This window comes from Taudactylus pleione, unplaced genomic scaffold (assembly GCF_031769625.1).
Source record: "Taudactylus pleione unplaced genomic scaffold, aTauple2 ptg000471l, whole genome shotgun sequence".
Lineage (NCBI taxonomy): Eukaryota > Metazoa > Chordata > Amphibia > Anura > Myobatrachidae > Taudactylus > Taudactylus pleione.
The window spans coordinates 3,653,518-3,680,906 of record NW_028284873.1 but is presented as its reverse complement, the minus strand read 5'-3'; the positions used below and the strand labels follow the sequence as shown (position 1 = coordinate 3,680,906).

Genomic DNA, 27,389 nt, shown 5'->3' with positions numbered 1-27,389 from the left:
GCTTAATCAAAGCTAAAACCTCTTCATTAATTCTTAGAAAATCCATTGAGATTATGGCTATTAATCTATTTTTAAAAACTAAAAATAATACATACAAAAATGGCAGGCTAGATGGGCATCAAGTATATTTCCTACCATTACATCCTATGGGAGGGGGTAAAGAGGGTCCTACCAGGAGTTTTTAACTTCAGGAATGTGTGTCTGTCTGTAGAACCTCTCTGTTCTATAACCCCTACATTATATGTAGCTCAATTTTTCTGAGTGTGAACAGAAGTAGGGTACTTTTCTACAGAACTGCCTTTGGCATCATTACTTTTTTTTTTTATTTAATTGAATTTAATATCTATTTTAACTCTTTAACAGACACAGCACTAATACATTATTCAGGACAGCAGGATACCAGGAGCAGCTTGATGAGGTACCGTTCTGGTGCCGCCTCCTGCTGCTCCTGACTGCCTCCAAAAAGGCTTGTTTCTTGAAGTGTGAAGTAACTCTGGTGTTAGGGAGGCAGGTTAGGTGCAGCGACCCTTGGCACAGTATGATCAAAATGGGACCTTTGTTAGGAAAATTGTTTTTCTCCAGACTTCCTCCACTGTATAGAAGGTTTCAGGGCAAGCAGGCTTTATCTTGCAGATGTCTGTGCCTCTGTTGTCCTTTTTCCTTTTTCATCCATCTGGGGGATGCCTTCTATCTGGGTTATGCTCAGTGAAGAGTGGAGTTGGACACTTAACTAGTTGAAAACTGTCTCCCACCCCCTATATAACTCCTCCCCTTCCACCATAAGCTCAGTCTTGTTTTTAGTGCCTTTGGAGTAAGCTACTGGCTAGGTCCCAGCTATTAGTTAGATTTTATTTTGATGATTTTATTTGGGTGTTTAGTTCCTGGAGACAGGTGACTATCTAACTCCCACTCTGCTAGTGCTAGAGTAGAGATCTGTGTGAACCTGTATCCCACTCTGAGAGAGAGTCGCCGAACTAATAGTCCCTGGGTCTCTCTCCATGCAGACACACATCTTAGGGATCCGCAGGCAAAAGAGTAAGTCTTGTAGGGCCTTATTTCCATTGTACACTGCTTCCCGGCACACTGCTTTAGAGCAGATTGGCCTGGCTTGTTATTACTCAGTGTACTGAGAGCCAGCATGTCTCACACCTCCCCGAGTTACACAGCACCACACTGCTTTCAGTCCCCGGTGGGTTCTTCTGGACCACTGGAGAGCTTACAGAGCAGCAACATGCTGCTTTTAAGGAGAGAGGGGCTTGCTGTGTTCCAGGTCGCCGCAGCACATACAGTCGCGCAGCGGTGACGTCAGCAGACGGGGCCGCAGGTAGTCTCCGGGCGCTGGAGGCTATGGTAAACAAGTGGCCTGAGTGAGTAGGACTCCGCTGCACGTGTAGTCCGCAGCGGTGACGTCATCAAGCCGGGCTGCGGGTAGCCTCCGGGAAACGCTGGAGTCTAGGGTAAATGGGTGTCCTGAGTGAGCAGAACACCGTGGCTGGCCACGCCTCCACCCCCCAGGTGTTTATTTTCAATTACCTCAAGCTGCTGCAAAGCCTCAGCGCTTGAAATCTGTGTGGTACTCTCAGCAAAAACTGGGGGATGGAAGCTGACAAGTTAAGAAGTGAACTGAGATTATTACTGTTATGTATTTAACCTGGTGTTTCTGGGTTTATAGATTATAAGCATATTTTACTGCACTGTTTTCTCTGAAATTTAGGCAGTAACATACAGGGATGTGTGACATTTATTTACCTTTTGGTTTTTTGGCAAAGAGTTTGGTCTTTTTAAGAGCCAGGGTTTTTTTTTTTTTCTTTTTTGCATTAACAGATGGGTGAATAAGAGTCTTTATTAAACCTCTTTTTGTTTTTTTTTCTTTTTATTCATTCAGTGCTATACTTTTTCTATGGGAATTAGGTAGCTATCTGTTTTGAGTAGACATGCCTGTCTTTTTCAGTATGGATAAGCCAGACAAGGGTTCCAAAAAACAGGGATCACTCGCTGTTTATATTTGTACAAAATGTGGGAAAAAATTACCAAACGGTACGGACCCAGGTTCGCTCTGTGCTGGTTGTTCACAGGCTGATTCATTACCGGGATGTTCGGCTGAACAGTCGGTGATACCGGATTGGCCCAGGTCTATGGTTGAGGCCATAGGTAAATTACGTCACTTTCAGGAAAATTATATGATGCCCTGTGCTAAAGATCCTCCTTTGGCTGATCCCTCGGTAGAGCCCAGATGGGCCCAGGATATGGGACGATGTCTCAGATGGCGACGTCCCTAAATAAAATAATACCGTCTGCAGGGGTCCACAGCTGTTAAGACATTCAGGCCATTCGTCATTAGTTCCTGGAGAAGAGGCTTCAGCTACCTCTTCCCAGGAAGAAGGGGAATTGGAATATGACTGGGAGAACACCTCAAACTGAGAAGGTGACTCCCATTCGGATTCAGGAGTTTCTATGTTTATATGTGGTCAGGGAAACTCTGCAGTTAAAGGAGGCGGATATTCCAGAGACTCGTGCAGCTTCTTTCTTTAAACGTAAAAATAAACTTGTATCTTTTACCAGAATTTCCATATTTTGAAGAAATAATAAAAGAAGGAAAACACAATATCCGGTGCTAATTAGATTCACATGAGTATATATACAAATAGAAAAAAATTTCTATACTTAAGATTAATATATTCATTAATACAGCAGCAAGAGTTTGATTATAAGCTTGTGATTGCTCAAACAGCTAGAGAACAGAAATGAAGATAGAAGTATCTCTGCGCATATCCTAATAATATTGTGAGATGGCAGAAAATATCAGTCAGCACTAAAATACTTGCGTCAAATACTCATTTAGTAAAAATTCCACATATAAAAATATTATGGAACATCTGTTACATATAATTGACTTTATATAAAAAAGTAGTTAATAAAAAAAAAAATTTAAATAATGTGTTTCAACCAGTGTTTCAACACTGGATGTTTGCGAACCTCCGAATGTCAATAATGCTCTATATGTTGCATATAGCTCTACATATCCACCAAATGAGCCTGAAGTAATGAAAAGTTCAATAATAATTGTTCAGACATCCTGAGAATAAATGGTTTTAGTGGAGATATTGCTGGTGCTTAATTAAGTCCATAGATTTTCCACTTTAGACCATAAATATTAATAAGGTTTGAGCAGTCTGTTTATATACACCACTGTTAATCATAGTAAAACTGATACTTTTTAGCACTCTGGCTAGACAAATTAGCAGATAGTTACTTGTGCTCACGGTATACCGCACATTAATGAGGGGTCCTTATGGTTCATGTGCTCAGGACTTCTGTCCCCTGGGCAGTGTCTCCAAATTTTCAGACGATTTGTTGAGGAAATAGTCAGCGATGGCTCAGATCACTTTATGCCTGCAGGCAACACACAGCAGGCTTTCACTCCTATCAGCAGAAGAGCATATGGAGTCCAGTGTAAAATCACACTGTTTGGAAATCACTGGAGAGGTATGTATGGTCACAATCACGGTGTCCACAAAACGGGGGGTACAGCTCTGACTAGTTTCGCCCCACATTAGGGGAGGCTTTATCAAAGAGTGTGCGGTATACCGGGAGTACAAGTGCCTAGGTAACGCTATTTTGTCCAGCCAAAGTGCTAAAAAGTATCAGAATTACTGTGATTAACAGTGGTGTATATAAATACTGTTCAAACCTGATTTAATATGTTATGGTCTAAAGTGGAAAATCTATGGACTTACAGTCAGGTGCTTAAATATTGGGACAGAATTTTCATATTTTGGCCTCTATTCACCATCACAATGGCTTTGAAATGAAACAAACAAGATGTGCTTTAACTGTAGACTTTCAGATTTAATTTGAGGGTAATTACATCCAAATCAGGTGAACGGTGTAGGAATTACAACGGTTTCTATGGGCGGAATTCAATTGTTTTCATCCCCTATCGCGCCCGACGGAGCTATTCTATTCTTGCTCCTGTCGGGCGCGATCAGCTGCCAAGCGCTACATTTCAGCTCGCAGCCCCTGGGGGATGAGAGCTGAAATGTGCGAAAAGTGACATGTTTGGGCGCCCAAACGTCACTTTTCGCAATCGCGCCCAGCTCTTTGGTCGGGTTTAGCTGCCTTACGTGGCTAAACCTGACCCCTATGGGCGCGATCAGCGTGAAGAACGGCAGCAATTGAATGGCGGCCCGCGATCTCCTGTCACTTTAGACGGGAGATCCGGACCGCGTAATCAATTGAATTCCGCCCTATATGTGCCTCACACTTTTTAAGGGGCCAAAAGTAATGAGACAAACTAAACAATCCTAAATCTAACTTTCACTTTTTAATACTTTGTTGCAAATCCTTTGCAGACAATTACAGCCTGAAGTCTGGAACGCATAGACATCACCAGACGCTGGGTTTCATCCCTGGTGATGCTCTGCCAGGCCTCTACTGCAAATGTCTTCAGTTCCTGCTTGTTCTTGGGGCATTTTCCCTTCAGTTTTGTCTTCATCAAGTGAAATGCATGCTCAATCGGATTCAGGTCAGGTAACTTGGCCATTGCATAACATTCCACTATTTAGCCTTAAAAAGCTCTTTGGTTGCTTTTGCAGTATGCTTCGGGTCATTGTCCATCTGCACTGTGAAGCGCCGTCCAATGAGTTCTGAAGCATTTGACTGAATATGAGCATATAATATTGCCCGAAACACTTCAGAATTCATTCTGCTGCTTTTGTCAGCAGTCACATCATCCATAAATACAAGGGAACCAGTTCCATTGGCAGCCATACATGCCCACGCCATGACACTGCCACCACCATGCTTCACTGATGAGGTGGTATGTTTTGGATCATGAGCAGTTCCTTTCCTTCTCTTCTCTTCCCATCACTGTAGTACAAGTTGATCTTTGTCTCCTCTGTCCATATGATGTTGTTCCAGAACTGTAATGGCTTTTTTAGATGTTGTTTGGCAAACTCTAATCTGGTCTTCCTGTTTTTGTGGCTCACCAATGGTTTACATCTTGTGGTGAACCCTCTATATTCACTCTTGTGAAGTCTTCTCTTGATTGTTGACTTTGACACATATACACCTACCTCCTGGAGAGTGTTCTTGATTTGGCCAACTGTTGTGAAGGGGTTTTTCTTCATCAGGGAAATAATTATTCTGTCATCCACCTTAGTTGTTTTCCGTGGTCTTCCGGGTCTTTTGGTGTTGCTGAGCTCTCCGGTGCGTTCTTTCTTTTTAAGAATGTGCCAAACAGTTGATTTGGCCACACCTAATGGTTTTTGCTATCTCTCTGATGGGTTTGTTTTGATTTTTCAGCCTAATGATGGCTTGCTTCACTGATAGTGACAGCTCTTTGGAATCAGTTGCTGTCGACTCTCAATGAGATCCAAATGCAAATGTCACACCTAGAATCGACTCCAGACCTTTTACCTGCTTAATTGATAATGAAATAACGAGGGAATAGCCCACACCTGTCCATGAAATAGCTTTTGAGTTGATAGTCCCATTACTTTTGGCCCCTTAAAAAGTAGGAGGCACATATAGAAACTGTTGTAATTCCTACACCGTTCACCTGATTTGGATGTAATTACCCTCAAATTAAATCTGAAAGTCTGCAGTCAAAGCACATCTTGTTTGTTTCATTTCAAAGCCATTGTGGTGGTGAATAGAGGCCAAAATATGAAAATTCTGTCAATGTCCCAATATTTATGCACCTGGCTGTAATTAAGCACCAGCAATATCTCCACTAAACATCGTTATTCTCGGGGGGCGTTGTCTGGAGTAGCAGGGAGCGGGCAGCTTTTCTTTAGCTCTCCTGCATAAATCGTATTAAAAAAAATCCTGTTTTCCTGGATATACATACTTCACACTCAGGGATTTGTTGGTCTATTCTCTCCTGTATGTATTGGAGTGTCGCTGCTGGCTCCTGTTGTGTACTTTAAGGCACTATACCACGGCGATTAGAGATGGCTGTTTCCTTCTGCTGGCCCGGGGTCTCCTCCGTCCCTACCCTTAACTACTGCTTCTCAAAATATTACTTACCTGATGGTTTGCTTTTGCCGCCCGGCTGTCCCTGATGCTCCGGTCCCTCTGCCGCCGGCTGCTTGCCCGGTCTCCACTCCTCGCTGCCTTGCTCCAGCATGTTGAAGACAGAGGCCACCATTTTGGGACTGCACCCTACCTGAAGCAGCGCTACTGCTGATCGTGCTGGTACGTTGATCTTGCCGCTGCTGATCATTATTCTGCGGTCTCTCCCTGTTGCTGGTGCCTCTAATCTTCTGCTACTCCCCAAGGGATTCTGTCCCTAGTTCCTCTGTCTGATGATAAGATTGGACAGTTGGCAGCCATTATATTTTAAGTGCCTCTGGTGGTGGGATTCAGCTCCTCATAACAACAGATCCTGACGCTGGCTGTAGTAAATAGCTGTTGCTGGAGAATATAGGTGGTGTGCTAGCCACCACCATTTTGTCTGTACCTGCTTATAGTAACTGAGGATATCCGTGGCTTGATTGCCTTACAGATGGCCAATACAATGCAGCTGATTCTTCAAGCTATTGTTGCCTCCACACAGTGGCTTCTTAATAAATTTGGAGAAGGGATGGCTGTGTCCCCAACTGATGAGGTTACCTTCTGCATGTCTTATGAGAGAACAACTTTGGAGCTTACCCTCACCTGGGGATGTCTATTCGCATGGTGGATACCCTTTCAAACCCAAGGCGGTCGGGGTCTACTGTGTTTTTTCCAAAGAGATCTACATTTCTAGTGGAGGGATCGAGGGACTGGGCTTTGCCATTCAAGTTTTTCATATTTTTCTCTGTGTGCCCTTGGGAGGATGGATGCCTTCAGGATACATCATTAAAGCATTCCAAGTACTTTTCTATATGTCATTGGGTGAATGGGGATGGAACTATGCCTTTACTTTTACTGCCTGCTGAGGCCTGGCCAGATTAATAATTTGATGCCCCTCATTGTGCTTTCATGTTGCAATATTTCTATGCCTCGTTGGTAATAATATCCTAGTATATACAGTATATTAGTATGTTGTTAAGTTTTGAATATGTGAAGAATGTTTTATCTCTATAGTATGTTTGTGGAAAATGTTTTATCCTTATGTGGGAGAGCTGGGTTTAGCATAGTCTAGCCTAGCTTATGTCAACAATATATTGCCCATGTCATATATTTGTTTTATTATCCTTTCAGTGTGGGTGGGGGTGGGGGGAGGCCTCTAGGTTGGGATATGTTAGGTTGGTAAGGGGGAATTGGGATCCAAGTATGCTTGGGTTGGGGTTAGGCCATACAGGGTGGGTCATAGGGCGGGTTGTTATGGAGGGTTTTGATTTATGGCAGAATATTAGTATTGTTCATTTTTATTTAGTACTATTTTGCAATTATTATGTATCAGGCTTAAGATGTAAGGTACTTATGTACTTTTTATATGCCTCTAACATTGGCTATTTATTTTTTTTATTTGGTAAGCAAGCTCACATGGCGCCTGTAGACTCTTACTGCTTATTAATATAATGTGAAGTGCTCTTTATATCCTGATATACTGGTTATTTGTCTCTACTTATGTTTACTGCCTGATTGTATTTATTTTTGTTTACAGTATGTTTTACTCTGTCTGCCATTATTAATCGTTGTTGGGTGGTTTATTTTAAGTTCTGTATTGGGAATTATGCCATTTAAGGTAATACTGAATATTATTCTTTGAGCCAATGTTTATGCAACTTGTCATATACCTGAACAACAGTATGCTTAATATGTTTCGTGATTTTGATCTCTATTGAGTTTTTACTAGGCATAATTTGTAATGGAGTCAATATACATATGTGTAATTGTTTTGTTTATATTATTATAAAATCAATAAAAAATTATTGAATTTAAAAAAAAAAACATAATTATTCTCAGGATGTCTGAACAATTATTATTATTGAACTTTTCATTACTTCAGGCTCATTTGGTGTATGTGTAAAGCTAAGTATATGCAACATATAGAGCATTATTGACATTTAGGAGGTCAGCAAACATCCAGTGTTGAAACACTCATTAATTCAAGATTTTTTTTATTAACTGTTTTTTTTTATATAAAGTCAATTATATGTAACAGATGCTCTAAACTATCTTTATATGTGGAATTTATATTAAATGTGTATTTGACATAAGTATTGGAGTCCTGACTGATATTTTCTGCAAAATATTAAAAGAAGCTTGGTTAAAGCCTAATTCCAAATTTCGTATTACGAAAAAATGTAAGGGTCTTTTTATCCTTTTTTGGAAGAGGATACCAAGCTTTGGGAAATTCCACCAGCGGTGGATGCTCCTATTGCTAGGTTTGTCAGGAATACTGTTATTCCCACAAGTCTGTAACTCTTAAAAATCCTATGGATAGAAACAATGAGGCTCTACTTAAATCTTTATTTACTTTGTTAGGAATATTGATGCGGCCATTCTTTCCAGCGCCTGGGTGATAAAGGCTAATCTGTCCCTGGATGAATCTGATGATTACTGGTTTTCAATCAGGGGATGAGTCTGAAGCTAACTCCTTAGCTGATCAGATTTCAGTAACTCTAACCTATATAGGTGACACTTTATTAGATTCTATTCAGGTACAGTTTCATATTTCAGCCTTGGGTGTTTCTGCCAGCTTTCGCTATGGCTTAAAACGTGGAAGGCAGACAAAGAATCAAATCATGCTTTAGGGGCATTGCCTTTTGAAGCAGGTTCTGTGTTTTTGTTTGGTCCAGAGTTAACAAAAATGATTTTTCAGGTTACCGTAGGAAAAAGTCCTTACCTTCCTGTAACCACACCTAAAACAAAATCTCCTAGGTTTCCTTCCTTTCAGACTCAAGGCAGAGGAAGCTTGCAGGCTTTCCAAGGTGTGTCTAGGGGTTCCTGAAGAGGGACCTTTAGGGAATGAGGTGTCCCTGGCACCACTCACCCTGCTGCGAAGCCAGCAGGTCAATCCACGTGACTGTCAAAGAACTGGGACCCGTCCTCTGGTGGGAGGTCGTTTACTCAGGTTCCAGGAAAATTGATTTCTTTCCAATCCGGATTTAGGGGTAAATCAAATAGTAACCAGGGGTTACATTTTGGATTTAGAGGGTCCTGTTCCAGAAGATTTTTTTTTCCCACTCCTCTCCCTGTGGAGGGTTGCAGAAAGGTGGCATTCAGGCGGGCAGTTTCTGCTCTTTCTGACTCCAAAGTAATCATTCTGCTTCCGTTACTACAGCAAACCCTGGGGTTCTACTCCTCCAGTCTTTTCTTAGTAGACAAACCAGATGGGTCGTTTCGTCCCATTCTCAACCTCAGGGGGTTAAATGCTTATCTTCACTTGGAAACATACAAGATGGAGTCAATAAGGTCCGTCATTTGTTCAATGGAAGTAGAGTATTTTCTGGCTTCCATAGATATCAAGGATGCCTACCTCCATATTCCTATATGGAGTGGTCATCAGCATCTTCTGTGGTTTGCAGTGGGACATCGACATTTTCAGTTCCAGGCTCTGCCATTCGATTTGGCCACCGCTCCCAGAGTATTTACAAAGGTTATGGCACACATGATCTCCCTACTCATGAGTGGGAAAGGGGGGGGGGGGGGTAATTGTGTTGGCTCTGGGTGATTTTGTTGCTAAGCTCTATTGCAACAACCTCTTCAAATCACCTTAGCTATGCTCCAGAGATTAGGCTTGATCATCAACCTTCCCAAATCAAATTTAATTTAATCTCAGAGGCTGGTGTGGGTCTTCTCTTCGACACTTAGTGTCATAGAGTGTTTCTTCCGCAGACAAAGATTCAGGATCTACAGTCCAAAAGGACCATTTTACATATATTCTATACCTGTTATAAGGGCTATGCAGATAATGTGGAAAATGGTAGCTTAATTCGAAGCGGTTCCTTTTGCCAGATTTGACGCCCGTCCTCTACAAAACCATTTGCTTCATCGATTGATAAAACCAGATCCTCGATTTAAACAGGCAAATGTTCAGATTATCACTGCAGAGACGGCTGTCTCTCCAGTGGTGGCTGCAGGATGGAAATCTGAACAAGGGTTGTCAATTGTCAGTAATAGACTGGATCATTGTCACCACAGATGCCAGCCTAACAGGTTGGGGGGGGGGGGTGGTTCTGGACAGACACAGGGTATATGGTCTATCAGGAAGCCGCTCTTCCCATCAATATACTGGAATTTAGGGCAATTCGATATGCATTGATTCAGGCTCAATGTTCTCTAAAGAATATACCTGTACGAATCCAATCAGACAATGCCACAGCAGTTGCTTATATAAACATACAGGGTGGCACACGCAGCTGGCTAGCAATGAAGGAAGTTTCTTACATCCTTCTAATAGGCAGAGAACTGGATTCCAGCTAGTGTTCACTCTAGCTCCGGCGTGAGGCAGGGCGCTGAGAAGGGGGCGTGGTCATCAAAAGGGGGCGTGTCTATAAGACACGTCCCCTTTTCGTCACTCTTGGGGGCGTGCCCGGCACTTACGGACACGCCGGGCAGCCCCCAAGCCCTGCAGACAGGGAGAATAGATGCCGGGCACATGCGCCCGGCGTCTATTCTCCGGAGGTGAACGGGTCACCGCACATTTCTTCACCCGCGGGACACTGCGACCCGCGGGTGAAGACTGCTCCCGCAGGCTGTTAGGGCAGGGCGCTTTTTGCCCTCCTTCTGGAGGGCAGGGCGCTTTTTGCCCTCCAGAAGGAGGGCAGGGCGCCGCGCCCCGCTAGAACAGCCTAGCGGGAACGCTATCCAGCTATTTCTGCAATTTACATTCCGGGTGTGGACAACTGGGAGGCGGACTTTTTAAGTCGCCACAGTGTTCACCCAGGGGAGTGGAAATTACATCATGAGGTGTTATTTCAATTTATTTCTGGTTCAGAAACCGAATGGGGCTTATCGCCTTTATACTAAATCTAAAAACCCTCAACAAGTTTTATCCATGTACCCAAGTTTCATATGGAAACTCTCTGGTCAATTATTTTGGCAATGGAGCAAGGGGATTACATGGTTTCCCTGGACATTCAGGATGCATATCTGCATGTGCCTATTATACCATCCCACCAACAATTTTTTACGGCTTGCTGTCCTTCAGCAACATCACCAATTTCAGGCTCTACCTTTGGCCTATATATGGCTCCGCTCCACTGGCATTTACCAAAATAATTGCAGTCATGACTACCTATATCAGGCTTTCAGAATTCTGCCATATCTGGACGACCTTCTGATATTGGCACAGACTCCCAGTTGTTTTACAAATCCATCTTCAACTGACCATAGCTTGCCTACAAAAGCACGGCTGGATAATCAATTGGAAGAAATCATCACTTTTCTCCAACACAGCAGATGGTACATCTGGGAGCGTTGCTAGATTCTAGGGCACAAACTGTTTCTGCCAGAGGACAAGATTGTGGCGCTATCATTACGATTACGCAAGCGAAGGGTATCCATTCTGTTAGCAATGCAGGTCCTGGGATCAATGGTATCCACCTTTTTGACATGATGGGGTATGCTCAGTTCCATTCCAGGCCTCTGCAAAAGTTGATCCCCCTCCAAGTGGAACGTACAGTGGGCCTGATTCAGAGCCGCTCGTAAGCGGCCTCTCGTTCGCTCCGAGCGATGTTTGCCCAACTGCGCATGCGTACGGATCGATATACGCATGCGCGAACCAGTCAGTGCGGCCGAAATTCATGTGCTCGCAAAATAGCAAATGCCTGATAATTTGAGTGACAGAATGAGGCGTATGTGGGTGGTAACAGGGGAAGGAGCTTGAAAACGGGGAGTGGAGATCCGAACGCAGGCGTGCTTAAGGGTCAAAACGGGCGTTTTATGGGTGTGCATAATTAAAACAGCAGCGTCATTGACCACGTCACTGGGTTATTTAATAGCCAGAACTACTCGCAAAATTGTGGTAGCAAAAACCAACCACAAGAATAGTTAGCAGTTCATACCCTGGTCGATGTACTTGATTAATCTAATAAATAGCGGACATGACGTAGGATGCGAGCGGCCAGGGGGCGTAGTTTCCCAAAAAACGACCGCAAGTTTTGTTCGCTCGTTCAGACCTAGAGGCGTGAACAGACCGCAAAGAGCGAACGGTTCATTTGAATAGTCAACCCTATTTTCTGGACGAGCGAGCTCTAATTGCGTCCGGCTCTGAATCAGGCCCAGTATCATCTAATGAGGTTTGTCATTCTCTCCTGTGGTGACTGAGAAAGGATCATTGAACAAAGAGCGCCCATTCTAGATTCCAAATTGGATGCTTCTCACCACAGATGCCAATCTTTGCAGATGGGGAGCAGTGACAGGTCATCACAACTTTCAGGGAAGATGGACAAATCAGGAAAGTCATCAGCCAATAAACATTCTGGAAGTGTACAAAGCACATGCCAGGGCACAGGACCTGCTGCAGGGCAGGGCGGTCCAGATTCAGTCCGACAATGCGACTACAGTGGCCTACCTCAATCATCAGGGAGGCATAAGAAGTTACGCAGCCATGAAAGAAGTGACAAAGGTTCTGATTTGGGCAGAAAATCATCTTCCGGCCATCTCTGCAATATTCATACCCGGAGTACTCAATTGGGAAGCAGACTTCCTAAGTCGCTCTGACATACAGGCCGGAGAGTGGTCTCTCCATCCGGGAGTGTTTCAGCTCCTGCTAAACAAATGGGGTCTACCAGAGAGAACTCATGGCGTCACGACACAACCACAAGGTCTCCAGGATGATGGTCCAGGTCCAGAGACCCATCCGCAGACTTTGTGGACGCACTGGCAGTAAGATGGGACTTCAAGCTGGCATATCTTTCCTCCGATTTCTCTGCTTCCAAGAGTTCTCAGGAAATTCAAGCAGGAAGGCAGAACAGTAATACTGGTGGCTCCGGCTTGGCCCAGACGTCATTGGTCCACCGACATACAGAATCTGTCCGTATCCTCTTCCTCTATTGCAGGATCTGCTTGTTTCATTTCAAAGCTATTGTGGTGGTGAATAGGGGCCAAAATATGAAAATTGTGTCAATGTCCCAATATTTATGGACCTGACTGTATATATGGAGGAAGACCCGAGGCATCTTGGGAGCTGAAGCTGTAATTGTTCGGTGCCTTGATCTCTCCAACCATAATATCCCTGTGGACCCTATGGACCTTGAAGAAAATAAGTTATCTAGGTCAGTCTACCATAACTGTAATTTTTTATTTAATTGGTTGTTTTGGCACAAGTACTTGGTCACAGGTCCAAAGCTGTGAAAAGCAGCCACATGTTATTTGGGTCACGGGTTTAAAAGTATTAAAAGTTTGATGTGTTTGCACCCAGCTTTGGCCTGCAGGTGCTTCTTCTGAGTATACACACTGGTAAGGGTTGCTTTGGGAGCTCCCCAGCATCTGAGTTTCCAATTGATATAATCGAACTTTGGAGAATTGTTTCCTTCTACATTTCTTTTCTATTGATTCTCTCCTGCGAGGCTTGTTTAGGTAAGATATTCCATATAGAAGGGTAGGCGTTAGACTTAATCCTGGAAGGACCCTCTTTGCCCAAGTAGCCGTGACCAGAGTATTTAAAGAAAAGGTTTTAACGCAAGTTTAAAAATTCCATCATTTTCATTGGCTGCTGTGGCACTTCATCAGATGTGTTAAATAGAAATCAGGACCACAGGCGCCACAATGACAGAGTTTATTTCCAACACACAAGCAATAGAAATTCAGAAGCTACTTTAATTTATTATATAAATCCGAAGTATGTCTGTTTGTTTTTAAACTATTAAAAAATTTTTCTCTTCCACAGTTCTATGGTTATTCGAGACCTTACTCTACGCAGTGCTGCCAGTTTTGGCTCCTTTCACCTAATCCGGTTATTGTATGATGAGTATATGTTCTACTTGGTAGAACACAGAGTGGCTCAGGCAACTGGAGAAACACCTATTGCAGTGATGGGAGAGGTAAGCGTTAAAGACCAGTAAATGTGAACCATCCAGAGCCTTTTCTACAATCTGATTGGGACAATGTTTTACAGAACCTTGTAAATCTGTACAAAGTATAGTTTTCCATATGTAAACTGATATATTTGACTGGTGATCTCATGATTAAATTATGTCTACCCATTGTGTATATGTAGTATATAATTTTAGGGTGTGCTATGGCCTGCCTATTACAATTACATTCCAATCATAACCTCCTTGATTTGAGCTATTGGGTATACGTTCAGGAAGCCGGCGGATGCAATGCCGACCGCCGGCTTCCCGAGGGTTAAATGACAGCCGTCTAAATCTAGATGCCTGTCATTTCACTGACGCCGGGAGACCGGCGCCCGGTATCCCGATCGAAGGGATGCCGAGCGCAGACAGCCATGGGGGGGGAGAGGAGGGAAGGCTAGGTTTAGGGCTCCTGGGAGGTTAGGGTCAGGCTAGGGGAAGGGGAGGTTAGGCACCCCCCCGGGGTACTTGGGTTTAGATGGCGGGGGAGGGGGGATTAGGGTTAGGCACAGGTGGGGAAGGTTAGGGTTAGGCACCCTAAAGGAGTTTAAGGTTAGGGGGTAGAATTAGGTTAGTTTATACTTACCTTTAGGACGATCAGAATTTCCTCCTCTGTCGGGCTGCTGCTGCCGGGATTTGAAACCGTGCGGCTGGCGGTAAATCATACTGAATGCGTGCTATTGTGCCTAGACCGATTTACGCCAAAGAGCCTGTTTGTAGAGCAGCAGTTATTCTGCACAGGTTAGGGGGTGGATGTGCACCGAGTTTTGTGAAACAGCTAAAATGAAGTTAGAATTTGTGGAAGAGAATATTGATGTAAGAGATGGAGAGGGTATAATATATGGGTGTTCCTTGCTTTGTGGAGACCTCCACTCTGTCAGCAGGGTTTACCTTTTGCATATGCTGTGCTGTGGCAGAGATGGGAATTTGTCCTATGCATTTAATGTGAAACCATTTCAGCAAAACACAACATTGCCGTATATAATAAACCTTCCTCATGGCACCTCATTCTCCAAATGAATTTCAGCAATGCATGAAGCTAAACTGAGCTGTAGATTAGGATGTGGGCCAAAGAGATTAGTAAAAGGGTGGCGCAAAGTTAGTTAAAAGGTTGGACTTTTGATGTGACCTTTATACAGATGCACAGTGTGCCTCTTCTAGTTTAATCTAACGACAGTGGAGGGTAGGTGTACACCTTACAATATAGTGTACAGGCCATCCAAAAGTCTGCTTGTTTAGGCAGAACTGTTTTGTTTTCTTCCAAATTAGGTTATTTGTAAGATGTACACATTGTTCATAAGATGTGTTGTCTATTGGAGACCTAACTCACTTTGTTCAAAGCTCTCTACACATTTTTGTTTTAATGTGGTGCATTTGGTCACCACCCAATTTAATTTGCTATAACTATTTAACACACCCAGGTATTTTTGTGTATTTCGTTCTTTCTCTTTAGTTCAGTGACTTGTCTTCGATGTCTCCTGTGCTAATGGATAAAGGTGAGTTCTGTACTTTAAAAATGTAAAATTGGGTAGTGTTTAATGTTTCATAGCAGTAAAGGATAAAAACCTTTCTATTTTCATAGTTTAATTGCTAAATTTTTAAAGCGGAGCCAAAATGTACAAATGGGTCCACATACATCGAGCCTCCTGGCGCGTTAAACAGCCCTTCTAGTCCTGCCATACCATGGCGTGACTTGGTAGCTATGAGAGACTTTTTGTGTGTCTTTCTTACCTTCAAATGTGTCTTATTCGCACAATAATGCAAATAGATAGCACAAGCAGCTTCTGCTAATTAATATGATATGCAGCATGCCTATGTTCTCTGTGTGACTGCTGGTATATTTGCATGCGAGATGCTACGTTAAAGTTTCAGCGGCTGTAAAACTGTAACGTAGTGTTTAGCATACAGATATACTCGCAGTCATACACACAATATAGGCATGCCACATAGCACAATCAGCTTCTGTTGATTAAAATGATATCTATTTGCATCACTGTGCGAATAAGACTCATTTAAAGGTAAAAAGACGCACGAAAAGACGCTCAGCGCTACCGAGTCACACAGCTCCCGCATTGTGTGGCGTGGCTTGTAGTGCACAGAGCATAGATGTATGTGGGCACATCTGTATAATGAAATGCTGATTACCTTTTCCGAAGGCTGTCATGGCTCCCCCTAGACTATTTAAGAGAACAAAATTTGTGGTAGACCGGAAGCAAATATGTTTTGTGCTAAACATGTAGCACTTGTCCTTTCTGACTAACATAGATTTATTTATTTGCATATATATTTTTTCTTTTTTATCATTTAAATCCCATATACATTGTCAGTTTCAAATGACAGTTTCAAATGACATTGTGGTCAAAATTGGCTTGCGCGCAAATGCACTTTGAGGTGATTCACTTCTTTAATCATAGTCTAAAATTTTTTGATAATTGTAGTCCTAACTCATATGCTACATTTTTAGCCTCTGTAGCTAAAATGACTAAACAGCCACTGCACTAATGTGACAAAAAAATATATATAATACCCAAGTATAAAATTTAGGCACAACCAATAAAATACAATAATAAACAATTGTTAGCTATATAGCAGCTCCCAATAGTAGTGCTGGAAACACTACTCAATTAAGATCAACATAAGCCAAATTAGTAAATATATATATATATATATATATATATATATATATATATACCCAAGGAGCGCTGGATTAATTAATAAATTTAATGCATAAATAACATTTACATATAAATAAATCAATAAAATTAAGATAAAAGAAACCGTATAACTAATATCCTATATCATCAGAGATATATTACTGATAACTGGCAAATTTTGGTCGCTTGAAAAATGTCATTAAGGATCCTGTGGAAATCCACTAGTGGTATAGAAACTTGATTAGCAGAGCCAGTGTGTTAGTATGATTTGCATCCATATAGTCTCACCACCCTTAGGGAAATCCTGAGCAAAGCTTTGCCTTACAAAGAATAAGCTATATAACTAACTAGAATTGGTAGAACTCTTTTAGAATATGCAAAAATACTTTATTGCCACTTTAACTGGGGCATGTTACATGCTTGCTCCATACATTGATGTACTCTGTGAAACTAACAGCATAGTTCTGCAATATTGACAGTACTTTTTGTTACCAGTTGCTTGTTTATATTCATGAAATGAATTGTTTTGTGTTTTTTCTCTGTCACAGATGACATCAGTGAGATGGGAAGCGACACAGATGGGGATCTTCGTGTTGCTGGTGAGCCTCTTGTCAAGAGAGAGCGTGTGGATATGAACAGCTCCATGCAGGAAATGTAGATAAGACCAGTTCTCTGCGCCTTACTGCACCCTGTAATGGGGTCTCCTCACTTTTGAGTCTGTCTGCCTTCATCCAAGAACTCAATGACACTAGTGCCTGAGCACCACCTTTTGTAGACATTTTTGTTTTAGAGTTTTTCTATTTTGGAAGAGTTCCACTATTTCACCGTCATCCAATGTTCAACTTTTGAATAAAGGAAAACTGCATGGGGCAAATGTGAAATCAATGCAACCCTGACAATCGCACTGCAGCCATATGTGCCACGCTCTGACGCATCCTTTATATTGTGCTAATTTTCATTTTAAATCAAACTTTGGGCTCAGAATATGAAGAAAGTTTGATATTTTAAATTTGAATTTAGAGACTTCTAAAAATTTATTTTAGAGATTGTGGCTGGAGCCCTCACTTTTCACAATATATCTTGGCACACTGCTAGGTACACACTGTGGCTATGTTACCTCAAAATACAGTATATAAAAAAATATATATATCCTATATAATATTCTTACAACTGGCTGTTTTTGTTTGCCAAATCACACTGTGCATTAGATAACAAATGAAGTGTGAGTACCTACAATGAAAGCCCACAAGTGGATAAACTCATATTGAAAACATAGTAGTATAAAGGTTACTAATGTATTCTACATATAAAGGGCAAATCCTGTTACTCTGTAATAAGGTTTTGCAGAGTGTATTCAGAAAATTACCCATTTCGTAATACCTTTCATAAAACAAAATTGATGGACTTTTATTTTCACTCCTCATGTTTGCTGGAAAACTTTTCATAATATGATCGTGTACTTTATGGCTTGATGCCAGTTTAGCGGTTAGGAATGAATGTGTATTATAGGCTCATTTTAAAGTGTGTGTCGGATGTACACTTAGGACTGTTCTGTCTTAAGTTTAGATACCAAAGCATCCTATAGGCAAAGCACAAGGAGATTTGCCTTTTATCTCTGAGATTACGATAGTGCTCTGAATTTGGTGTAGGCCCTTTTTGCCTTGGCTCTGGTGCCTTCAGAATCCAGTCATGGATTTCTGTATTTTTTAAATTTTTTGCTCCCTTTTAATTTTTCAACAGATAAATACGGTTGACAAACCCCCCTTGACCGAGTTTCTGTAACGCGATAAATTGTCTTTTGGCCTGTTGCAACACCTCTAGTCTGGCTCCAGCATCAACTTCCCTCTGGCATTAAAGAACCAAGAGTTTTTAGCAATCCAGTGCCTTAGTATATTTGAACCTGCCTCTCCACAATTCCCTTTTCCTTCTATGATCATGCTTTCATATGTGTATATATATATGTATGTTTTTGACTATTTTGGTCCCACAGCACTGCTGGCTCATTTGAACCTAAACCAACTTACTATACCCATTTTATTAAATGTGAATGTGTCCAATGACCTATTTGAATAAAGCAGGTATCATGCGATATAAGTCAAAGTGGAGGTCACCATTTTTCTTCTAATGTTGCACAATGTTCAGTAGTTTGGATATTTAGAGTGTAACTGAGTGGGTTATTAATAAACGGTCAATAGCATACAGCAGGAATTGGTAGAAGTATATCCTCTTCACTTACTGTATCAGAAATGTACACTCATTTGCACAAAATACTTACCGTAACTGAAATTCATATGCTTTGAAAGTTCAAAATGACTTTTTATATGAAAAAGCAAACCGGGGCTTCTGTGACCCATAATATGGTTCCTAAAACAGCACTGTTGTATTTTTGTGCTCTGAATGTGAACATGTGGCCTTGTACCCCCCTCCCTTGGGATTGTGTAGTTGCCTTTCTGGTTAACCGTTTCAAGCCTGGGAATTTCAGAAGCAATTGTAAGACCATGGCTGTTCCAAAAAAAGTTATTTACAATAAATGTATATTATCTTGTAATGTGATCTTAAATACTATATTCTGGTGGTAATAGTTTCCATGTTTATGTAGATCTATGTTTTCAGTGTGTGTTTTGTGAAGTGCCATATGGCTGGCTGAGTGTATCAAATAGAATTGTTTTTATTATTAGAAATTGGTCATGGATTTCTAAACCTGAATTTGAATTAATTTTTTTTTCCTCTCTTAAAGAATTTTAAAATTAAAATACCAAAAAGTTTGTTTATAACAAGCTACTGTATAGTTGTTGTTCAGATTATTTTCTTTTAAAGAAAAAGTAAACCTGTGATCTCTGCAAGTTACTGCACATTTGTGCAAATAACACAATGTTGTTGAAGATTTCCACAACTGTATTATATATAAAATTATCGTACAATATTTTAGAAACTGTAACAGACCTCTAGTAATTTGCCACAACCTTAAAAGTACAAATTCTTAGAACTTATCACTCAACCAATTTTTAAATTCCATTGGATTTAGTGGGTTCTAGAAGTTATGTCAGAAAATATTTTTGCCAGCTTATGATCATGAAATTGTGTATAAAAATGGACCTTCAGTTTCTTCCCAGGCTGCAATGGGATTACTTTTAATGTATAAATGTATAGCTGTATGTGTTATCTGAGAATCTATTACTTTTTTTTTTTCCCTTCTAAATTAACATTGAAGTTGTATTATTTTCATATCTAAATGAAATACTCTATATATTGATCAAGCAGGATTGTACACATACAATGCATGTGCAATCCAGATAATGCCCATTTTCAAACAATGCTATTTGTTCTGGTCTTTGTTAAAAGTAGAAAAAAATTGTGTCTTATTATATTTTCCATGTAAAGTGAATATTGGATTATATTGGGTTTAATGTGTACATGTGTGTCTTGTCTTTTATTTCTATTTTGTGTTACGCAGACCATTTTATTTTTGTAATACAAACTATGATATTCATAATCCTCCTGCATGAGGGATCTAATCCCATATTCTTAAAAAAAAAAAATGTGTTTTATTCATGGAAGTTCTGCTCCCTCCTTGTGCTGTAATGCCACGCAACAAACAAGCGTATGTAGTTGGAATATGAGGTGCAAGTAAAGAGCTACTTATAAAATTTGCACACATATTTGAAAGAACTAGTGTTTACAAACATTTTTTTAATTATGGGGTCTATGTTGGTACTTTATCTCCAAGCTTTGATAAATCTCCCTCAACGGTTGATGTATTAAGCCTTGAAGAGAGATAAAGGGGGATATTTATCAAAACTTGGCTAGCTGGACTGGTACTATAGATATGCTGGTTACGCGGCCAAGTAGTGCACCCTAAACTGGGCGAGGCCAATGACGGGCGGGTGGCAGTCAGACTGAATGGCGCCATTGTGTTAAGGACGGGCCGTGGCTCCTTTGCTTTGTATAGGGGCATGTTGGGCCTGATGGCATTTTGCAGTGCGCTGCGGCGGGCGGTTGGAGAGGAGTCCCACACCTGAGTACTCGGGGGAGACTGCTGAATGCATCTGCTAGCCGCTGGGGCCCTTCAGCAAGCCAGGCTCCCAGTACCAGAGTAAATTAAGTCCAGAGGAGAGGCCGACTGGGAATGCAGGATGATTATGTTGGTAATAACTGCTGAATATTGGGGAAATGATCTACGGGCCTGATTCAGACCCGGTTGCAAGCGCTGAGCGCTCGCAACCGGGTCGATGGTGGCCCACAGCGCATGTGCACGACCTGGCTAGCGATGGGCAATCCGTTGCTTCGGGTCTCGCACCAAAGGGGGGCGAGCTGTCGATGTTGAGTGACAGCTCCCCCCCTTTGGTGGGCGGGCTGGGGGTGGCTGCCCAAACGGAGCCGTTTGGGGGCTGCCCCACTGACATCACTCTGTTAGAGCCGAAATCTCTCTGGGGCTTGTGGCCACGAGACCCTACTACAAGGGTCTCGTCGCAAGCCCGATGGTCTTGACCATCGCGACCATCATCCTGGCTGCTCGCAATAGCTGTGGGTGGTCACCCACAGCTATGCGAGTGGCCAAGAGGCCGATCCAAAAAAAAAAAGCCCGGCCCTGATTCAGAGCGAGCGGCTCTGAATCAGGCCCTAAGATCTGACTGCAAAATGCAACCTCTTCTTTCTGTGGATAAGAGATGCATGGATAGAAACAGCTCTACATCCTACATGCAACGTGCTCTGCGTGTGCATGCTTTGTGCTGTGAGGTGTATGACAATGTAACCCGTAGGTTGTGCTCTGTCTGGAGCTATTGAGAAAGTTACTGTACAGGTTAGGGTTCAGTGCCAAGGCCTCCAGGTTTAAAATTTAGATTAATAATTTTACTACAGTAGTCATGAATTTCATCTGGTAAGTGTATCAAATTCTCAAAATGACTGGAATGATTGGGGGGAGTAGTAACTATGCCTATGTGACATAGTAGCTTATTTTGGTGCCAAGAGGCTGATGGGAGTCCCAATGGTAGAAGAATATAAATAAAAATTTGCCTCTCATCAAATCACCATCTTAAGTGTTGGATATTAAGTTGATGACCTCTCGCTAGAGATTCGAAAGTTTGAAACACGCCCGCCATATGTATAGGAAAGTGACTTCTGTGTCTGTGACTTGTGTGCACTGTAGCTGCACGTGCATCAACAAAGTAGCAAGCATGCACCTGTCATTAAGTGAAGGGCCGGCTGGCTCATCTGTTGAAGGGTGGTATAACCCCCCGAAGTGCCTGAAATTTTTTTTAAAACATATATTTTTCTGTGTTTGTGTGCAACTCAGCCGCACATATCAATATCACATAAATGGCCGATTAAAAATAAAATAGGGAAAGATCAAGAACTACTTCCTCCAAGTTCTGAAGTTGCTGCCACTAGTCATGAAATAGATGATGAAATGCCATCAACGTTGTCGGCCAAGGACAATGTCATAGTAGAGGGCATATAAAATCCCAAAGTTCAGGAAAATGACCTTAAAAAAAAAATACATTTAAATAGTCTAAGGAGAAACGTAAACTTGCCAATATGCCATTTACGATACAGAGTGGCAAGGAATGGCTAAGATCCTTCCCTATGTTCATGACTAGTGGTTCAGCTTCACATGACAAGGGAAGCCCTCTGCCCTCTTGAAAAATTAAATGAGTTAAGCTGGCAAAAGCACAGCAAAGAACTGTGTGTTCTAAGTAGATATCACAAATCCCCAAGGAGAGTCCAAGTGTGGTGGCGGTTGCGGTGCCTGACCTTCCCAGCACTGGAGGCGAAGAGGTGGATCCTTCCACCATTTGCACGCCCTCTGCAAGTGCTGGAAGGAGCACCCACAGTCCAGTTGCTGATCTTCAAATTGGAAATGTCACTGTTGAAGTACAACAGGATGAGGATACTGGTGTAGCTGGCGCTGAGGAGGTAGTTGATGAGGAGGATTCTGATGGTGACGTGATTTGTTTAAATCAGGCACCGGGGGAGACAGTTGTTGTCCGTGAGCTGAAAAAGCCCATCACGGTCATGCCTGGGCAGAAGACCAAACATTCCGCCTCTTTGGTCTGGAAATATTTTGGTCCAAATCCGGACAACAACTGTCTTGCCAAATGTTGCGTATGTAAAGGTGTAATAAGTAGGGGTAAGGATGTTAACCACCTAGGAACATCCTCCCTTATAAGTCACCGGCAGCGCGTTCATAAAGTGTTACTGCAAAGTTCAGAAACTGTGGCTAAGACCATAAGCAGTCCAGGGACACCTAAATCCCTTTGTCCTGTTGTATCCAAGCACGAGCAAACCACACTGTCAACTCCCTCCTCGTCAATTTCCTCAGTCAGGATCGGAAGTAGTCCTGCAGGCCATGTCACTGGCATGACTGACTCCTATCTGGGATTCCTTTGGAGGATCCTGAATGGCTACGCTTACTGTTGCTGCTGGGAAGCGTTCATCATCCGAGAGAGGAAGTAGGAACACCACTACTTCTTTTACTAAGCAATTGACTGTCCAACAGTCCTTTGCTAGGAGGATGAAGTACGACAGCAGTCATCCTCTTGCAAAGCGGATAACTGAGGCCTTGACAGCTATGTTGGTGTTAGACATGTCTGGTATCCACCATTAGTGCAGTGGGATTTAGACAATTGATGGAGGTAGTGTGTCCCCAGTACCAAATCCCGTCTAGATTCGACTTCACTAGGCAGGCGATACAGAGAGGTCAGAAAAAGTCCTAAAAAAAATACGGTTGTACCCAATGTCTACTTAACCACGGACAAGTGGAACAGAGCAGACTAAGGAGTGGGTAGATGTATTGCCTTACGCAGCAACAACAGTAGCAGCATAGTTCCAAGGCAGGCTACGCTGTGTATCACCGGTTTCAGTAAGAGGCACACCGCCGACAACCTCTTAGAGAAACTGAGGGAAGTAATCACCCAATGGCTTACCGCACTTAGACTCTCCTGGGGATTTGTGACATCTGAGAACACCACCAATATTGTGCGGGCATTACATCTGGGCAAATTCCAGCACGTCCCATGTTTTGTTTACACAAATTTGGTGGTGCAGAATTTTCTGAAAAATGACAGGGGCATGCAGAAGACTCTTTGGGTGGCCCAAAAAAATTCTGGCCACTTACGCCATTCACCGACTGCGTGCCGAAGACTGGAGCGCAAGCAAACACTCTTGAACCTGAAGCAAAAGGTAGTGACGCGGTGGAACTCAACTCTCTATATGCTTCAGAGGATGGAGGAGCAGCAAAAGGCCATTCAAGCCTATACATCCACCTATGACCTAGGCAAAGGAGGCGGTATGCACCTGACTCAAGCGCAGTGGAGAATAATTTGTGTTGTGCAAGGTTCTCCAGCCCTTCGAACTTGCCACACGTGAAGTCAGTTCAGACACTGCCAGCTTGAGTCAGGTCATTCCCCTCATCAGGCTTTTGCAGGAGAAAGTGAAGGAGGAGCTAAGACGGAGCTATTCCGCTCGGTATGTGGGACTTGTGGATGAAGCCCTTCATTTGCTTTGCCAGGATTCGAGGGTGGTCAATCTGTTTAAATCAGACCACTACATTTGGCCACCGTGCTCGAGCCTAGGTTTAAAGCCTACTTGGTGTGTCTCTTTCCGGTGGACACAAGCCTGCAGAGGTGCAAAGATCTGGTGAAAGCACTGTCAGCGGAACGTGACACGTCAACAGCTCCTTCATTTTCTCCCGCAACTGAGGCTGCCATGAAACAACTTAGGTATCCTAAGCAACCCGCTGGCGGTGATGCAGGGCAGGCAGGACCAAGTTTGGACATCTGGTCCAGACTGAAGGACCTGCCAACAATTTCTGACATGTCTACAGTCACTGCATATGATACTGTCACCATTGACAGAATGGTGGAGGATTACATCGGTGACCGCATCCAAGTAGGCATGTCAGACAGTCCGTACCTGTACTGGCAGGAAAAAAAGGCAATTTGGAGGCCCCTGTACAAAACTGGCTCTATTTTACCTAAGTTACCCCCCTTCCAGTGTGCACTCCGAAAGAGTTTTTAGTGCAGCCGGGAACCTTGTCAGCGAAAGGCGTAGGAGGTTGCTTCTACAAAATGTGGAGATGATGATGTTCATCAAAATGAATTATCAATTCTTCCGGGAAGACCAGCCCCCAGAAAGTACAGAGGGACCTGTGGTGGAGGATTCCAGCGGGGACTAATTAATACTCGATGAGGATGTACACAACACTGAAGAGGGTGAGGAATCGGTGGATGCCTCTGTAGAGTCAGTTTGTGCAGGGACAGATTAATTGCCAGCTTGTTTTGTGGGGGCCCAAACGAACCAATCATTTCAGCCACAGTCGTGTGGCAGACCCTGGTGCTGAAATGATTGGTTTGTTAAAGTGTGCATGTCCTGTTTATACAACATATGGGTGGGTGGGTGGGACGGCCCAAGGACAATTCCATCTTGCACCTCTTTTTTTTTTTTCTTTGCATTATGTACTGTTTGGGGCCTAGTTTTTCAAACTGCCACTGCAGTGTCACTGCTAGATGGGCCATGTGTTTGCGCCGCCCACTTGTGTCACTTAGCATATTCATCCACCTTTTGGCCTAAAAACAATATTGTGAGGTGTTCAGAATAGACTGGAAATGAGTGGACATTAATGTTATTGAGGTTAATAATAGCATGGGAACAAAAAAAAAACACATTCTGTGATTTTAGATGTTTTTATGCTTTTTTCCAAAAAAATACAGATCCAAAATACAAAACCCAAAACACGGATTGGCAAAACCAATCCAGATCCAAAACACAAAGAAAGATCCAAAACCAAAACACGAAAAGTGGCTAGTGCACACCCCTAGTTTTATTCTGGACAATCAGGTGGGGGGGGGGGGGGAGAAGGGGGCTCAAATGGTTGGTGAGGATTTTCGTGTAGATTTTCAAGTCTTCATTTAATAGCAAAATATAATTCGAACCATGGACAGGATCTCCATCAGACTTTAGAACGCCTCCTTCCAAAAAATTTTGTTGTCTTAGTCCTCCAATTTGAGGACACTAGGTAAATGTTGGGTATAGTGGGTTCAGGAAAATCCGATACTTAACCAAACTCATTGCTCCCAGCAGTTTCCCAGCCATTCAGGGGCTGTATTTGAAATGTGACCTATGTATTTTTTCACTTTCTTGCTACAGTTTGTGACTGGAGCCTGAAGCTCTGTGCAGGTCGACTTAAGCAGATATCTATATAAGTGCTGGAAGTATCACAATGTCCCCTGCTCACAATGCTGGTGGATCCATGGAGCATTGTCACCACTGGGGAAGGCTGTGACTGGTCTTCTAAGCAGTGGCAGCTTGACAGAAGTGTTATTCTGCAGGAACAGTGGTCTATAACACTAATTGTGAGCTAGGGACCAGGCTTGCTGCAATCTTAAGAGTGGGTTTTAGGAGTAGATATTCCCCACCTCATGCACACCATCTCTGGCAAAGAATGCTACAAGTTGTGTCTAGTCTACCATCCACTGGACATCCTGGAATCTGATGAATCTAAAGGCGGGTAACCACTAGACGATAAAGTGGACGATTCGAACGTTTTCGTTCATCGTCCGCAATATCGTCCAGTAGGTATGCAGTCAACGACCAGCGATGCGCGCTCCCGCTGGTCGTTGCCTATATCTTTCATCGCCTGTACTTGCAGGGCAACTTGACAATATAGTCAGGTTCTGCAAGTACAGGGATAAGGGAGGGTACCGGCACTGAATGATATTGTTCAGTGTGGATGCTCAATGTCGTTTCCCATCTAGTGGATACCCGCCTTTAGAAGCGTTGCAAATCTCCAGAATAAGTGTACAATAAAATGTCCAATTTTGTTTCCTCCCTGTTTAGATCTGGAGGATCAGGCATGTTAAAGGACAGACAGTCATTATTCGTTATCTGTGAGGATACAGCTTGATGGAAATATCTGCTGTAGGAAGCTACATTTTAATGTTGTCCAAATTCATCACCATTTCTATCTCTATCCCTGATGCTGCATCTTTTAAGGAAACTCTCCCATCTCTGATCGATCTGCCCCATGCTTTAAGCTGCATACACACCTAAAGATTTTCTGTCCAACCATCCAACTAGGTGATTGGTTGGAATGAAAATCTGGTAAGGTATGAAATCCCCTCACTGACAGGATTTTCATGAGATTTTTTTTTTTGTGTTTAGCATACTTTGAAACTTTATCTATAGATATATGCCTCCTGTGTACAGGATGTTTTTTAGATCATGAGACTCTCTTGAGTCTTAGTAATACCTGCAATAAATTAGTTTTCAGCAGAATGGAGTCTGTAGTATATTTTTTATTACAAATTGTGCAGCTGCATATCTCACACACCTAGGACCTCATTCAGAGTCGGTCGAAGGGGCCGCACGGTCATACACCACCAATGTTCGCTATACTGCGCATGCGTAAAGTTCGCAATGCGTGTGCGCAAACTAGCCGCTATGATCAGAAATTTCTCTCTCCTTGAACACAGCCAGGTCGGTAGTTTGAGTGACAGATTGAGGCGTTTGTGGGTGGTAACAGGGGAAGGTGCTTGAAAACGGGGGAGTGGAGATCCGAACGCAGGCGTGCCTAATTATGCGAACTGCGTTTTATGGGAGTGCATACGGTTTATGGGAGTGCATAATTAACAAAGTAGCGTCATGGCACATGTGACATGGGAGGTTTTTACACTGACATGATCATAGAGCTTAAGAGAGGGTATGGTCAACCTTAAGCTCTACGACCAGTTCCGATGGTCTCGATTAATCCTTATATGCCCGGAGATGACGTGTAATGCGT

The 27,389-nt window shown here is 42.6% G+C and overlaps 1 protein-coding gene across 2 annotated transcripts in view; it reads left to right on the top strand.

Moving 5' to 3' along the window:
- RFX2 (regulatory factor X2) overlaps positions 1-20,022 on the top strand; it is a 78,805-nt gene extending 58,783 nt beyond the window's left edge. For both annotated transcript variants that reach the window (XM_088448906.1, XM_088448907.1), the window contains 3 exons: positions 13,769-13,922; positions 15,409-15,451; positions 17,158-20,022. In XM_088448906.1, the coding sequence (XP_088305032.1) occupies positions 13,769-13,922; positions 15,409-15,451; positions 17,158-17,267 (307 nt within the window). In that variant the 3' untranslated portion in view covers positions 17,268-20,022. The remainder of the gene's footprint in view (positions 1-13,768; positions 13,923-15,408; positions 15,452-17,157) is intronic.
- Positions 20,023-27,389: the final 7,367 nt, after the last annotated feature.